This window comes from Ictidomys tridecemlineatus, chromosome 2, assembly GCF_052094955.1.
Source record: "Ictidomys tridecemlineatus isolate mIctTri1 chromosome 2, mIctTri1.hap1, whole genome shotgun sequence".
Lineage (NCBI taxonomy): Eukaryota > Metazoa > Chordata > Mammalia > Rodentia > Sciuridae > Ictidomys > Ictidomys tridecemlineatus.
The window spans coordinates 179,653,825-179,668,552 of NC_135478.1; the positions used below are offsets into that span (position 1 = coordinate 179,653,825).

Here is a 14,728-nt window from a genome sequence, read left to right on the forward strand (position 1 = left end):
CCGAACCCCGCTTCCCCTCGGCGTGGTCCGCGGCGACTGCGCCAGGTGGGGCCCGCAGCCGCCTCCCCGCCAGGCTGTCCCCGCAGCCGCCCGGCCTCCCTACCTTCTTTCCGCCTGGCCGCCGGCCCGCCCCAGGAGTTAAGTAAGTTGGGCGCACTTGGTTTGGGCACCGGGGCTGCGCCAGGGAGACCCCAATGCACGTGCGTGGCGGGAGGGGGCGGCGTGGACCGGCCTCCGGCGGGAGTCGTACCTCGGCAGCCTAGGAGCCCGGCAGCCTAGGAGCCCGGCAAGGTCCGCCGCGCCCCGCGCCACCCTCTCCGCGCGCGCCCGCCCGCCTGCCTAGGACTGCGAGGCCGCTGCCGCCCGCGCAGCCGGCCAGGCCTTCTCCTTGCGCCGCGCTGCGCGCGCGAGGCTGCGTTTCCGGGTAGGGTGATGAACCTGTGCCGATACTTCGGGCTGGAAACTGGTTCGTTTGTCGGTCCGCTTCCTTTTCGAGAAGAAGGTGTGGGTCATTGGAGGGCAAGCTGTGATGGGAACATAACTGGAAGTGCAGTCAGAGCCCCCAGGAAGTTCAGAGTGAGTGACGGGTTTGTGTCTCTTTCTACAGCCCAGCCGCAATGAAGAGCTTCTTGCAGTGAAAGGAAAGTAGGTCGCACCCACCGAAAATGCCTTTGAGGGACAAATACTGTCAAACTGACCACCATCATCACGGATGCTGTGAACCAGGTATGTCCCTTTTTTTTCCCCCAGTGACTTTGCCCTCCTTCAGAGTCACTTTGCCTTTTGGTTCCTTCTGGTTTTCTTTGCCTATTGCCCAAGAAATCATTCTTAAGTAAAATAGGCTATAAGTTTCCCCAGCAAAAAAACAGTTATGAAGCTAAAAGCTTGTACAAACAAGAGGTCACCCCTGCTTGATCTCTTAAAGAAAGTACTGCAAGTGTCACCTTCAATCATTTCCACAAGATCAATCACTCAGTTCTTTTTCTGCTCTTTGAAGGCAGTCTGCAGTCAGCAGAGTACCCCTATGCTCTGAGTGTTTAAAACTGAAGAGATAGGAAAAGATAGTAGTAGAATACTAGCATGTATCTTTGTGAAAATTGTTTCATTTAAACTTAAATGCATTCTCATGCATTTTGATTAAAGAATAGTCAAAAAATGAGTATGTTGGGTTAAAGATGGTTGAACTTGCTGAGAGAATCAGGTTTTGTTAGGACAAAACTAACTATTAGTTTAATTTATGAAATGAAAGGTTTTTGGAGTCTTGTGAAGATTTAACAAACTTTAATTTGATAGATGTGGTATAAAAACCATTGTCAGTTCTTATAGTTAGAACTTTGATGTGCTTTGTGACATTTAGAGGTGCAGCTTAAAAGGAAATCAAGTATATACTGTCACTAAACCAAATAAAGATGACTCTCTTCTAGTTCAAAGGCAGGTGTTATCATTTTGAACTTAGAAGTTACTAGATTTTTTTTTAACTTTTGTTTGCTTTTTTTATTGGAGTAATTGCACTTATGTACTGAGTGTCATCACAATAAATTCATTTTTAACTAATTTCCTGATGGGGAAAAATAGCAATGCTAAAGGGAAAGAGCTTCCATTTCCAAAAAAATGAGTACACATGAGAATAAAATTTGTACTGTGGCCTTATGTCTACTTCACTTTGTTGAGATCAGTAATAATTCACCTGTTAGAATATCTAAGTAGTCAATCCCATGATGTGATCCAGTTTCTGTTCAACTGTCCCTGACCTAACTTTCCATACCCTTTCACACTGCATGTTTTTTGTATTTGAGGCTACATTGCTTATGTTTTATGGAGTTGAATGGTGTTTGCTAGTTTTAAAGTTTAGAATGTGAATGCCTTTTATACTATATTCCACTGACCTTGTATTCTAGTTTGTTTCTGAGAACACTTCAATTCATTTGAGTTAAATTAATGAAATTATCTTATTTAGGAAGAAGTGTTTGCATGTTCAGTAGACCTTTATTTTTATTTACCTACCTTAATTAAATAAAGATAATTAAATAAATTATCTTTATCTGAGAATCAAACCCAGTGCCTCACACATGATAGGCAAGTACTCTACCACTGAGCTATACCCCAGCCTGGTGTTTGCTCATTTATTTTTTTAACCAGTTATTGTTGAACACCTATTAGGTGTCAGGTGCTTTCCAGTGCAATCAGGGTATAAATGGTGAATAAGTCATAAGGTCTTTCCTTCATAAATTTTTTTTTCTAGTACTGGGGATTGAAGCCAGGCCCTTGCATGCCAGAACTCTATCACTGAATCATATCCCAGACCTTTTTATTTTATTTTGAGACAGGATCTCAGTATGTTTTTTGCCCAGACTGGCTGGAACTTGTGATTGTCCTGCCTCAGCCTCCTGAGAGCTGGGATTACGGGCATATGCCACTGCTGGGCTCCTCATAGAACTTTTGCGTCGAAAGAGATGGATGTAAATAAGATAATTTGTTAACATGCTTTACTTAATATATTCTAGTAATTGATGTTTACTAGAAAATTTTAATTATAAAAATTTTTTAATGTTTTTTAAACATAAAAAATGTTTTCTGAAATAGAACTTTTAAATGTATACTGAACTATTTTTGCTCTTTTGTCTTCTGTTGACAGGAAATTAGAAAAATTGCACTACTTTAAAATTTTATTTTTCTTTTACCAGAAACTTTTCCGTGTAGGTTAATACTCAGACTTATGAGATTAAAAGTAGTTATTATTTCTTTGCTTTCTTAGCTAGAATCAAATACTTTTTGAGGATTTAGTTCAGTGGAAAGCTAGAAGTTTTTTTACTTAACAGAGTAGTTCATTATTATTTTTTTTCAGGGGAAAGTGTTTGCTAAATGGGAGGATGTTTCCAGGATTGAAAGAAATGTGTTATGGTGTGATAATGTTTAAAAGGATGTCCTTAGTTGGAGGAAAGTAGATGACATGATGTTTGAGAAATTCTTTAATTGGCTCTCTTGAGCAGTCTGTCCTCATTTGGATTATGAATACTGGGTAACTCCTCAGATGAGAGCAGTATTCCTGTGATCATTGTGCCTTGATGGGATGGGTCAATTTATAGTGAAGAGTGAGTGGTATTTTAAGCCTGTCAGTGTATGTGAAATATTTTCTTAGTTATGTTTTAAGAATTTTTTAAAATAGAAATTTAAAACCTTCAAAATAGAATGTTTTAAGGAGTCTGATGTAATAATTAACACAACTCCATCAATTATCAATACCCAGACAATCTCTTTTCTTCTATATTCACAATTCCTTTCTCTACCTTCCAACTACTTCCCCAAACCCTATTATTTGTAAGCAAATCCCAGACATCATAATTAGAATGATCTTTAAGGAACATTTTAATACAGAAGGCAAAAATGGATGCTATATTCTGGGGAGTTTGTTCTTGGCAAGCTGTCTGAAAAGATGGCTCTGAGAGTTTGTTTTTTGGTTGGAGGCAGTTTTTTTCTTTTTTCTTTTTTTTTCTTTTGTTTAAATGGTCATAACGTGGATGGGCCTGATCTTGGGAAGAATGATAGGACATTTAAGAGGAGATTTATAGAGTATTAATCTATAAAGTTTTCTAGAGTTGAGAGTGTTTTTTCAAATGAAGAAATAATTGTTCTTTATAGTGGGAACTCTACAGATATGGATACATTCAGGCAGAGCTAGGTTAACCCTAGCTTACTTTTAAATGTTGTCTCAGGATGAATATGTGTTCTGGTGGTATCAGTGATCTGAGGGAGATGGGTAGGAAACTTTGTTCTAGCTTTAAAATTAGGTATTGTCATGTGGAACTGAGAGTTGGTGTACTATAGGTGATTTTCTGGAGCATGTACCTGAATGAGGAAAGGGGGCTGCAGGGTAAAGTCTCTTGTCATCACCACTCCCCCTCCAATGTCCCTACCTTATTTATTTTTTCATTCTCTAATACTAGATTTCTTGAATCCTATAGAGCAGACCTAGAACTGATTTTTCTTTACATTGGAAGGGGTTTCACCCTTTCTTTTGTAGTTAATTATTCTATTTTATAAACAGTTATAAATTGCTATGATGAACAGACACTGAAAAGAGAACCACTGAATTCAAATAAACAGTATTATCAATCTGCTAATAGACTGTCTAAGAGATTGACTTCTACTTGGATTTTGTAAAAAGACTTCAGTTTTTGGTGTCAGGCAAGCTGTTGATTTGTACATCATGAAGATAATGGAATGTTTATTGAGCACTTACTATAATCCAGCAGTTTTCTTGCACTGGCTTATTTAATTTTGACACAATCCTGTGATTTAGATGCTTTTATTGTCCCCATTTTAGAGAAGTGAAAGAATTCAGAGAGTTTATTTGTTCCAGTTATATCTAATAAATAGAATGAAAATGAAAATGCAGGCAGTCCAGATGTGTAGTATTAGGTTCTTTATCATTGCAGTTTTGCCAGTGTCATATGTTCTCAAAATGAGTTAAGTGTGTATATATTTTTAATTCACTTAAAACACTCCTAAAGTTTCTCTTAAAATTGGGAAAATTTTGCTTAATGAAATGACTTGATCCTGCAACCATAGTTCCTTCTGTCTGTGTACACTGAGCACTTGATTTGATGCATCTAAGGCTGCTTCTATATGCATAGCACAGCAGGCATCAGTCCCTTTGTCAAAAGCTAATTGCTTATCCAAGCCAAAGCCCTGAAGCAGTGGCAGCATAAATTATTGAAGTTATCCTTTTTATTTTCCCATACCAAGCAATGATCTTGGGTTATGGTGGTAATACTTGAGTAGAACACTTTACCATGTTTTAAAAAGAGATAATTAAAATGGCTCACCTTTCTCTACCACAGCCTCTCTCTTTGTTTGATAACTGATGGAAAAAGTCAGTTTTCCTTTTCAGCGACCTTGATTGATATTACCATGAGTAATTATATATTTATACTACTAATCCAAGAATCTTAGAAAGTACAGGTAATATGTAAAAATGAGAATTTTTATCTTAAAATGGAAAAATTATATAAAAATTTTGTTGCTTCTAAAATGTATACTTCTAAAAGCCCAGGCTCTGAAGTAATAGTGATGTGTGAGGCAGAAAGTGAACATCATTCCTATAAGCCAACACTGTCAGGAGTTTTGCTAACTTTTGTTTTTCTATTTACATTAGCTTCTATATACACACAAATATATATTGAACTTATATTTTTCTGTATACTTAAATGTTTTAATGTAAGTGGGGTCATAGTCTATGTCATTTTTGTTGCTTAATAATTATTGATGTCCTTTGATGTCAATACATGTAGTTTAAGCTCATGCTTTCAATAGTTGTGAGAGATTCTGTTGTATGAATGTTTCATAGTTTCATCTGGTGCCTATTGAGAGACTTTTTAAAAAGTTGCTTGAAATTTCTCTTTATTTTATACAGTATTGTAGAGTACTTCAGGTGAAAACTTTCTTGTAAATCCATCATTTTGCACTTGTTCAGTTACTTCTTAGAAGGTTTTTAGTTTGCTCTTATAATTGTCCAGAGAGATATACCAGATTATCCAAAGGCTTTTGGAATGGCTGATTGGGTGTAGCTAGCTTTATAATTTTTACTAAACGTAGTGACTCTTCTTTAATGGGAATAAAAAGGCAAATGTATAGCATGTATACTAAATGATTCTGAAATAGTAAGAAACGTAATTTAAACCTAATGTCTAGCCTTTTGTAGCCTTAATTTAGCCTTTGAGAATTATTTGCTTTTTCTGTTCATTGTTTCATTTTGCCTTACAAAGATGATGGTGAATTATATATGTGTGTATGTATATATATATATAAAAATATATGCAAATGTGATTTTCATTAACATAATTGTAGCAAAACCATTGTTTTACTTCAATAGTAAATCACTTAAATAACCCTTTTTTTGTGGGGTTTGGGGTGGGTGTTTGTCTTCCATGTAGTTTATATCCTGGAACCTGGAGATCCTCCTTTGTTACAGCAACCACTACAGACATCCAAATCTGGTATTCAGCAAATAATTGAATGCTTTCGATCAGGTATGAATGTTTTAGGATGTATTTTTCAGTCTTTACACAGTAGTTAAAAACTATCTAGAAATCTTAGACATAATTTTAAAAAATTAAGATATATATATTAGTTTTTAAATAGAATATTTTAAATGTTAAAACAAATGAATAAATATTGACTTGATATAGAAAATGTTTTTCAATACTACATACTATATATTAATTTTCGAATAGATTTGTTTAAAGAAATGTATTATGTGGCGTATTTGCTGGTAAAAATGCTTCCTTTTAAAAATCCATTGTTATCTTTTGTCATGTTTATAAATTTGCAAAAGGCATTAAATTTTTGGGGGTCTTTAAAAGCTTTGGTATAGTAGATTACTCTGAATGTCTGAGATATCAATTTATTCTAGATTAATTACCTTATCATCTCTGTTTATGTGACTCACCTCCTACCAAATTCTGGAGTTTCTGTATTTTCAATATATTTAATAGAGCACAGGATAGGGGAAAAAAAGACATTCCAGTTTCCATTAGATTATTATAAGAACTGGCTGTAAAATAAAGATATTTTTACAGTTGCAACTCAATGCTTTAGAATAGATGTTACTACATATAAATGATTAAGAATGATTAGCACCCTTGTGATATCAGTAATGTCCTAGGTTGTTGTGATTCTTATAATCCCCTTGTCAACATTTTTATAAATTTGGTTTCTCTGACATTACAGACTGTTCAGTCAAACAAGAACAAGCAAATAGACACAACCGATGGGCAACCAACTAGTGGACACTTAAAGATTTAGAATATCTTGTCATCATTTAATTTATTTATTTTTCTTGACATTTTAAAGCTTACTATCTTCCTAAAAAAATTCTGAAATTGAAAGTAACAGATAATTTATGTGTAATTATTGATGAGAATTTTTTTGAGGTGCTTGTTTTTAATAATGTAAAGGGGAAACGCATATATTTGTTTTACTTGAGGATTCTAAGAAATAGGTTATCCCTTAATCAAATGAAATTGTTTTCTCTGACTTTCTAAGATACATTTCTTTTTCATCTATAGTCCTTATGATTTTTGCCTTTTTGCATTCTGTATCCACAAATTTTTGCTGAATTAAATGTTAGATGGTGTTATAACCTTTTTCAAAATTTTTTTAACTTTTGATTATTGTCCTTGGTTATCAAATAAATTACAAGTCATATTCTATAATAAATACAGTATGTTTAATGAATAAAATTTTTGTACGATATTTATATCTGCATAACAGAATAATGATTTATTTTTGCTAATTTTAAACAAATATAAAAGTTCTTTTTGTTCTTTCTCACACCATGGAAATGAGATAAATAACTTTTCCTATTTAGTAATATTTCTTACCAAATGTTTTTTCTTTTGGAATATTTATTATTAAAGGTTATTTTATACTGCTTTAGCTTATTATAGTGTTATTTGAGAAGTTAGACTAGATTAACTCATAAATGCTTTATCTTGTTTAAAAAAGCCTTTTCAACCATATTCTGTACTCAATCCATGTGTTTTTAATCTTAGAAGATAAATATTTAAAGGTGAACTTGTTTTTTCATTGTACTCTGGTTATACCTATTTTCTTTTTGCCAACACTTTACTATGCAAGCTAAATATCAGGGACTAAAATGGTGTCATTCCAAAGCCATTTATGTTTATCTTTTGAAATGTGTTCTTTAAAAGAAATGTCCCCTGCAAATTTTCCTTTTATTTTTTATGTAGGCAAATTCTGAAAATATTATAATTTTAAATCTATAAATAACCAATAGTTTAATTTATAGGTAATGCTTAAAGATAAAGGTAGAAATGCACTGAATGGCACAGAGAAACTAATTTGGGATTTAAAAAGGATTATTTCTTTATTGTGTACCATAACTAAGCAATTTTAATTTCCTCAAGGTAGTAAACTCTTGCATATCTGGATAACCTAAATTCTATTAAAGTACCTCTTATTTAGTACGAAGATATTTAAGTCAAGGCTGACTAAAACCTTAAAGTTTGGGCCACATGACTTAGGGACTAAAATCCCTCCCAGTCTTAGGAGTGTCAGTTCCTCCCTGTCCCAATCTACTTCCAAGCACATCCTCAGTCACCCATCTCTTTCTAGGCTCTTTCCATTATAACTAGGTTATACACATTGCATTTAAACAATTTTTCTGGTGTTGCTATATATCTTATGCAGATATTTGAAGATAGAACTTGCAACTCCATGTTTTTGTTCTTGTTAACCTTCAGAGGCCAAGTCAGGTTGGGCAGTAATAATGTGTTAGGATAGCTACCTTTGTCTTTAAGCTCATTCAGTTATCTTTGAGTGTCTCAACTTCTACTTACACTGGGCTGTCCATAAGCTGGTATTAATTCCTACTTAAGCTAGAAGTTCATAAAAGGTTTCTGTCTGGGGAGGGTGTTGACTCATTTTTAAAGTCCACCAAGCCCATATGTATTATACCATTTGACCAGTCTTAACCTTTTCTCTTTGCCTTAGTCTTTAGTTTTTGTTTTGGACTCTTTCCCTGCCTTTAAATTAGAAATTCTTCTTCATCCCTGATATAATTTTATTTTATTTGTAAATTAAATAGATATTTCTTTTGGAATAAGTATTATGTGCCTATAGGTGGGGGGAAAAAGGATATAGAGCAAAAAGTAAGTTTCTTCACTATTCTATCCCCCAATTCCTCTTTGCTCAAGTAACTACTGCTAGGGGGTTTATGTGTCTTCTGCCAGAGACCTTTTATACACATACAAGCACACATCCCTCATTTTCTTCCCAGTACAAATGGTAGCAGACTGCACACTCTTGTGTACCTTTGCTTTATTGACAGTAGATGTAGCCGTTTTTTGACATTAGTCCAGAGATAGATGCCTCATATTTTTAAAAGGTGGCCTATTTTGTCATTACAGATTCTGTACACTGAAATCCCTGATGGTTGTCTGACTTGAAATGTGTTGTTTGCTTTAACTCTTCGTTTTATGGACTTTTGCCTTAGTTTTTCTAGGATCACATCTGTGATTTGGTGTCTTCAAGTTTCTGCCCTTTCTGTAAATACTTTTAGTTTATTTTTCTTACTCTTTGACTTCTCTCAAAACGAAAACAAAACAAAAGGTTTACTACTTTTAGATACTTATATCTTTTAGGTATTTATTAAATTGTTATAAGTAAATTTAGTATTCTTAATTTCTTATTTGATAGAGGTGAAAGAGCTATGGGATGTCTTAAGATTAGACGTAGAAAAATGGGAAGAAAAGAAAGGGACTCATTTTGGTCTTTAATATGAAGTCGACATCTTCTATTTATATTCGTGAGATGTTTAATATTGAAAAGAGAAATAATATAGAACATTATAGAAAAAAGATTATACAGTATTATAGAATATTCTAGACTACAATGTGCAATGAACTCCCTCCTGGAACTTTACCTTTTTTGATACTTAGGAATAAATTGTAACTTTCATAGTATGGTAGTGAAAAGTAAGAATTAACTTTGTATGATACTTGCTAGTGCCACTGTTGTTGTCTAAGTGTCATGTCTGTTAATTTAGATTTTTAGTGTGAAGAGAGAGGTTTTCCTAGGTTTAATCATTTAACTTCTTTGAAGTGTTTTATTTTTATTTTTATTCTTCTGCTTAAAGCCATTTTAATTGCACTTAGTATAAGCTGTGACTGAATAATAATGCCTCAGTCCTGACTCTATACAGAAAAACTTGGGATGGAAATATGGTTTAGGAGAGTGTCATGTTCTATAACATGAGTTTTGACTGTTACATAGCAATTGTAATAAATTTAAAACGGGACTAGCTATTTTTCTGGTTTAGTAAGAAAAAAATATAGATTATTGTTCTGATAGTCATCTTCAGAGCATGTCTTTTGGGTCTTTGTTTCTAGGAAAGCAGCCGTTTATATTAGTCTGTGAATTTCTCAGGGTCAGACCATCTTCATGTTGATATTTCTGGTGAATATCATTGTATCTGGTATACTTTTATATATACCTATATACATATATTTATTATATAAGTATTTGTTAGATTAAACTATAAGATTCATCAAGTAGATACTGTCCTAAAATAATTTGTACTCTACTATAAATTTATTGTGTTATGGAAGTGGTATCTTCTAAGATAATCTTAAAACCTAAGGCAAGAAAGAGAACAGTATGAGAAAAGAAATAATTTGGAGGAATGCAGCTTGGCTGTTTATGTTCTAGGATCAAGAGACATGGAAAACTTTTTTGTTGCTGTCTATATGACTGTGTCTGTTGTTCTTGCAGGTGTCAGGGAATTTTGGCTATTGTCAGAGGTATAGTTGGTCGGCTATGAGTAATTGTGAGAAAAGCAATCAGAAAATGGTAACTGATTGTGACTAAAGTCATTATTCCTACCTTGGAATAGCATAACACTTTAATGGTGATTGAAACTAACTTAGGAAAAAAAATTTATTGTCTATATTAAGGGAATAAGACACATCTTATTTTTCACATTTGTAAAATGTGTAAGATATCATCTTTAAGCCCCCGCCCTTTGATACCTCCCTGTCCCAATCTACTTCCAAGCACATCCTCAGTGATGGCATTGTCAAATGAATTTCACAGATTTAAAAAAGAAGGTATTCCTAAACAGTACCTCCCTGTCCCAATCTACTTCCAAGCACATCCTCAGTGATGGCATTGTCAATGAATTTCACAGATTTAAAAAAGAAGGTATTCCTAAACAGAGTTCTCCATTGTCATTTGACAATGCCAATCAGACATTATTATCCTGAGGACTGGGAATACGTGGTGAGGATCAAAGTTGCCTTCTGTGTTCTTCTAGAACTTCTAGTTTAATGGGAATACCTAAAAGTGATTAATTACAAGATGGTGGGATAAGTTTATATAGATATATAAGTTGCTATAGGAGTACAGATGAATGATTATTAACAAAAACAGAGGGGTCAGAGAAGACTTCCTGAAGGAAATAACATTTGACCTGGGATCCAAAGGATTACTGGAAATGAACCGGACTAGAGAAGTAGGAGAATGTTAGGGTTGGAGAGAAAAAAAATGTAGGTGAAGGCCTGAAAAGTGAGGGAGAAAAAGAACATTTGGTATATCTGTGAACCTGAAAGAAATTTGATATGCCTATGTCAGCAGTATCTCTGTGTGCGCATGAGCGTGTGTGTGTGTGTGTGTGTTGGGGGAAGCCTTTGTAATTGATGATTAAGATTGATGTGTAAAATTAGAGGCAGATACTTTTTTGCATGTTTATTGGGAATAAATACATATTCTCTACTGATATATCTACTAGGACTAATTAAGAAATTGATAATGTTTTTATTTTTCTGTGATTGAGAGAACTTGGCAGACTAAGAGATATGTCTGATTTAGGGATAATCTTACATTTTTACACCCGTGTATGTATAACCTAATGTTGTTTACAAACTGATTATTTTATGTTTTTAAATCTGATACTATGTACTTTCCAGTTAAATCTTCTATTGAATTAAGTTAAAATCTAGTTAATGTTATTTCTGTGTTCCTCTTAAGTCTTTTTTTTTTTTTTTTTTTTTTTTTTTTACCATCTATGGTATGGCTCTTGCAGGTTGTTTAATTTAGAATTAATATACAGAATTTTTCTTTTTTTCTTCCAGTGGAACTTAGCTACTTTTTTACATGTAGAACAATTAGAGAGGCTTAGGCTCAGAGAGCCAAGGCATTTTTATCCTTGTCTACTTCTCATAGTTTATTAATCACTTGTGGGGTTAACTAGTAAAAAAACTAAACATTAACTCTTATTGTGAAATGGACAAGAGAATATAAACATGAGAATTTACTTTCATATAAATAATGTGCACACTTTTCTCTTAATCTTTAAAATTTGTTTTCAAGTTTTGTACTGATAGAGTCTAGTGAAATAGTAATAGATTTGGATTTGGGAAATGGTGGAAATTATTTTTTTCCAGTAGAAACTCATGTATGTAATTTACTTGCTTAAGTTTGTATTATTTTTTTAATTCTTCAAGATCGATTTGGTTTCATTTGTTCTGTTTTACAAGATGGGTAAACAAAGTGCAAAAATTATATTTTTAAGGTCTTATAACTAGATAATATCAGATTTGGAATGTCTTAAGACCTAGTAATGTTCTGATAACTTCATAATCAATCTTCTTTGCCATAGAATTTTGAGGGCTGATCATCATTTTCAAAATGATAAAATACATTTTAAAAATTAAATGTGAAAAGATTACAAAAGATTAAATCAGAAATATTTATAATACTAAAATATTTATAATACTATATATTATTAATATATATTAATAATACTAAGAAATATTTATAATACTATATATTATTAATATATATTAATAATACTAAGATAGTTTATATTCTTCAGTAGTCCTAGAACTTAATAGATAGTCAAATTCTTGTTCAATGACAGAACACCTTGTACCTAGATGGGTCTTAACGGTATTTTTCAGTGAGCTTTGTAAATATTGAGTGATAAAATGAAATCAGTATTTTCTCTATTATTTTCTCTATTTAATGAAACTGAAGGCACATTTATTTAGTAGAGGACTGGAAATCAGTTTTGACTGGAGATCATTTTTGTCACCTTACCTGCAGCAAAGACTTGTAAGAAGTAGCAACAAAAGGTTACTTCATTTGTGTTTTATTCCTAGAGGATATTTTTATTTTAAAGACTGGATGTGGTCATGCACAGTAGCAAATGCCTATAATCCCAGTAGCATGGCAGGCCGAGGCAGGAGGATCTTGTTCAAAGCCAGCCTCAGCAAAAGTGAGGCACTAAGCAGCTCAGTGAGACTCTGTTTCTAAATAAAATACAAAGTAGGGCTGAGGATGTGGCTCAGTGGTCGAGTGCTCCTGAGTTCAATCCCTGATATCTCTCACCCCCCAAAAAAGATTGGATGCTCATTACCATGTTTTTTTTCCCCTTATGCCTTTGATCTTCCATCATAATGCTTAGCTATCACAGATCAGTAGCATTTCTTCAACAAATACATATTGAGTATTATTCAAAATGAATACTTTGTAGTTATAAATGTGATAGACTTGCTCTTGGCTGTTTTCAGGGTTTATAATTAAGTGTAAAAGACAGATGTTGAACTGGTAATTATATTGATAATTAGTTAATTACAATTGGGGTAAGAGTTCTGAGAGAGAAAATCTTTGAATAGATTTAAGTACTATCAAGAGAACTAAGCACAAATTGAAAATTCTATCTCAGTATGGACAGAGATTCTGTACTGTCACACTAAATAGCCATAATCCCATGTTGGTCTAGAGCCTGAAATAATGTAAACTGAATTTAAAAGAAAAGTTTGCAGGCAGCCCTGTCATGAAGTTTTGACCTTCTTTAGGGAACTAGGAATTGAAAAACTCCTTGTTCACTTTCTAGTTCAGAAAAGGCTGAAAGATCCAGCCAAAAAGTTTAGCAGGAAGTGATGGGGAACATTTTCCTGCCCTACTCCAGACCTGTATAATCAGAATATCTAGGGAAGGGTTGCATGCGTTTTTTTTCCGCAGCTCATAATAATGATCAACCAGATGTCAGGACGATAGTCTTGGGATATCCCAAGAATTGACTGACTGCTGAAGTAGAAAAAGAGTATCCATCTTAGCTGTCCAGATTTCCAAACGATACTAGGATTTTGCTTAAAACTTAGTTTTATAACTTATTTATAAATATGCTGTGGTAGAAGTTAAAAGTGCCAATATTTTGTTTTCAAGGAGTAACTATACTTTGGGATTGTCAACAGTGGTGGCCTAGTTTAAAAGTGCATGTAAAGTGAACTTTTGTGTTAAATTTTTCCTTTTTTCTCCCCCTAGGAACTAAACAACTTAAGCATATTTTATTAAAAGATGTGGACACTATTTTTGAATGTAAATTATGCCGCAGTCTCTTCAGAGGATTACCAAATTTAATTACCCATAAGAAATTCTACTGCCCACCAAGTCTTCAGATGGATGATAGTAAGTTTTATTCATATATTCAGTTATGCATTTTACAGTTGTATTTTTAGACTGCCACTATACTTTTGTATTAAAATGGTATTGATATTTAATTATAGATGATTTAATGATGGAGAATAAAATTGAATCTATGACTCAATGTTATATTTGATTTCTTAGATAAATACTTTGATATCAATGCTTTCCATTTGGGTTTGTCTAGATATCACAGAAGTTAGATTTATGAGTATACTTATTTGTATTAAAATATTGGATATTTTGAATGGCTTTATAGTTTTATATTCAGAATATTTATAAGTTGATATTAAGATGTTAGGATATTTATGTTAGGATTGAAAGGAAAAATTTATTGGTGTTTTTTTCTTTTTACTTTAACACTTGTTACCATATTGGATGATCACTTAGTTACAGATTCCTGTTAAGTGAATGAGAACATTGGAAATAAAGAGCAATATTTTTTAGTTGTTGATATACCTTTTTTTAATTATATGTGGTGTTGAGGTAAACCCAGTGCCTCACACATGCTAGGCAAGTGCTCTACCACTGAGCTACAACCCTAGCCTTGTTGTGTTATTTTATCCATCCTGGGTCATGAGAACTTTGTCTTTGCTAGTCTAAAACTTTCAGACTAAAATATGTGATACTATTTTTATTTTTTAGATTATCCATATATTTATATATTTTATAATAAGGGCACTTAGAAGCAGAAATAACACTTCAGATTATATTTATCTTT

General features: G+C 33.4%; 1 protein-coding gene across 6 annotated transcripts in view; it reads left to right on the forward strand.

The window, feature by feature from the left end:
- Znf800 (zinc finger protein 800) overlaps positions 1 to 14,728 on the forward strand; it is a 47,998-nt gene that overhangs the window by 492 nt on the left and 32,778 nt on the right. For 4 of the 6 annotated variants that reach the window (XM_078040284.1, XM_078040281.1, XM_005319405.5 and 1 more), the window contains exons 1-4: positions 2 to 142; positions 608 to 726; positions 5,934 to 6,029; positions 13,849 to 13,992. In XM_078040284.1, coding sequence (XP_077896410.1) covers positions 666 to 726; positions 5,934 to 6,029; positions 13,849 to 13,992 — 301 coding nt within the window. In that variant the 5' untranslated portion in view covers positions 2 to 142; positions 608 to 665. Of the gene's footprint in view, position 1; positions 143 to 607; positions 727 to 5,933; positions 6,030 to 13,848; positions 13,993 to 14,728 lie in introns of those variants that run through there. The other 2 variants (XM_078040282.1, XM_078040283.1) reach the window with 1 other exon arrangement.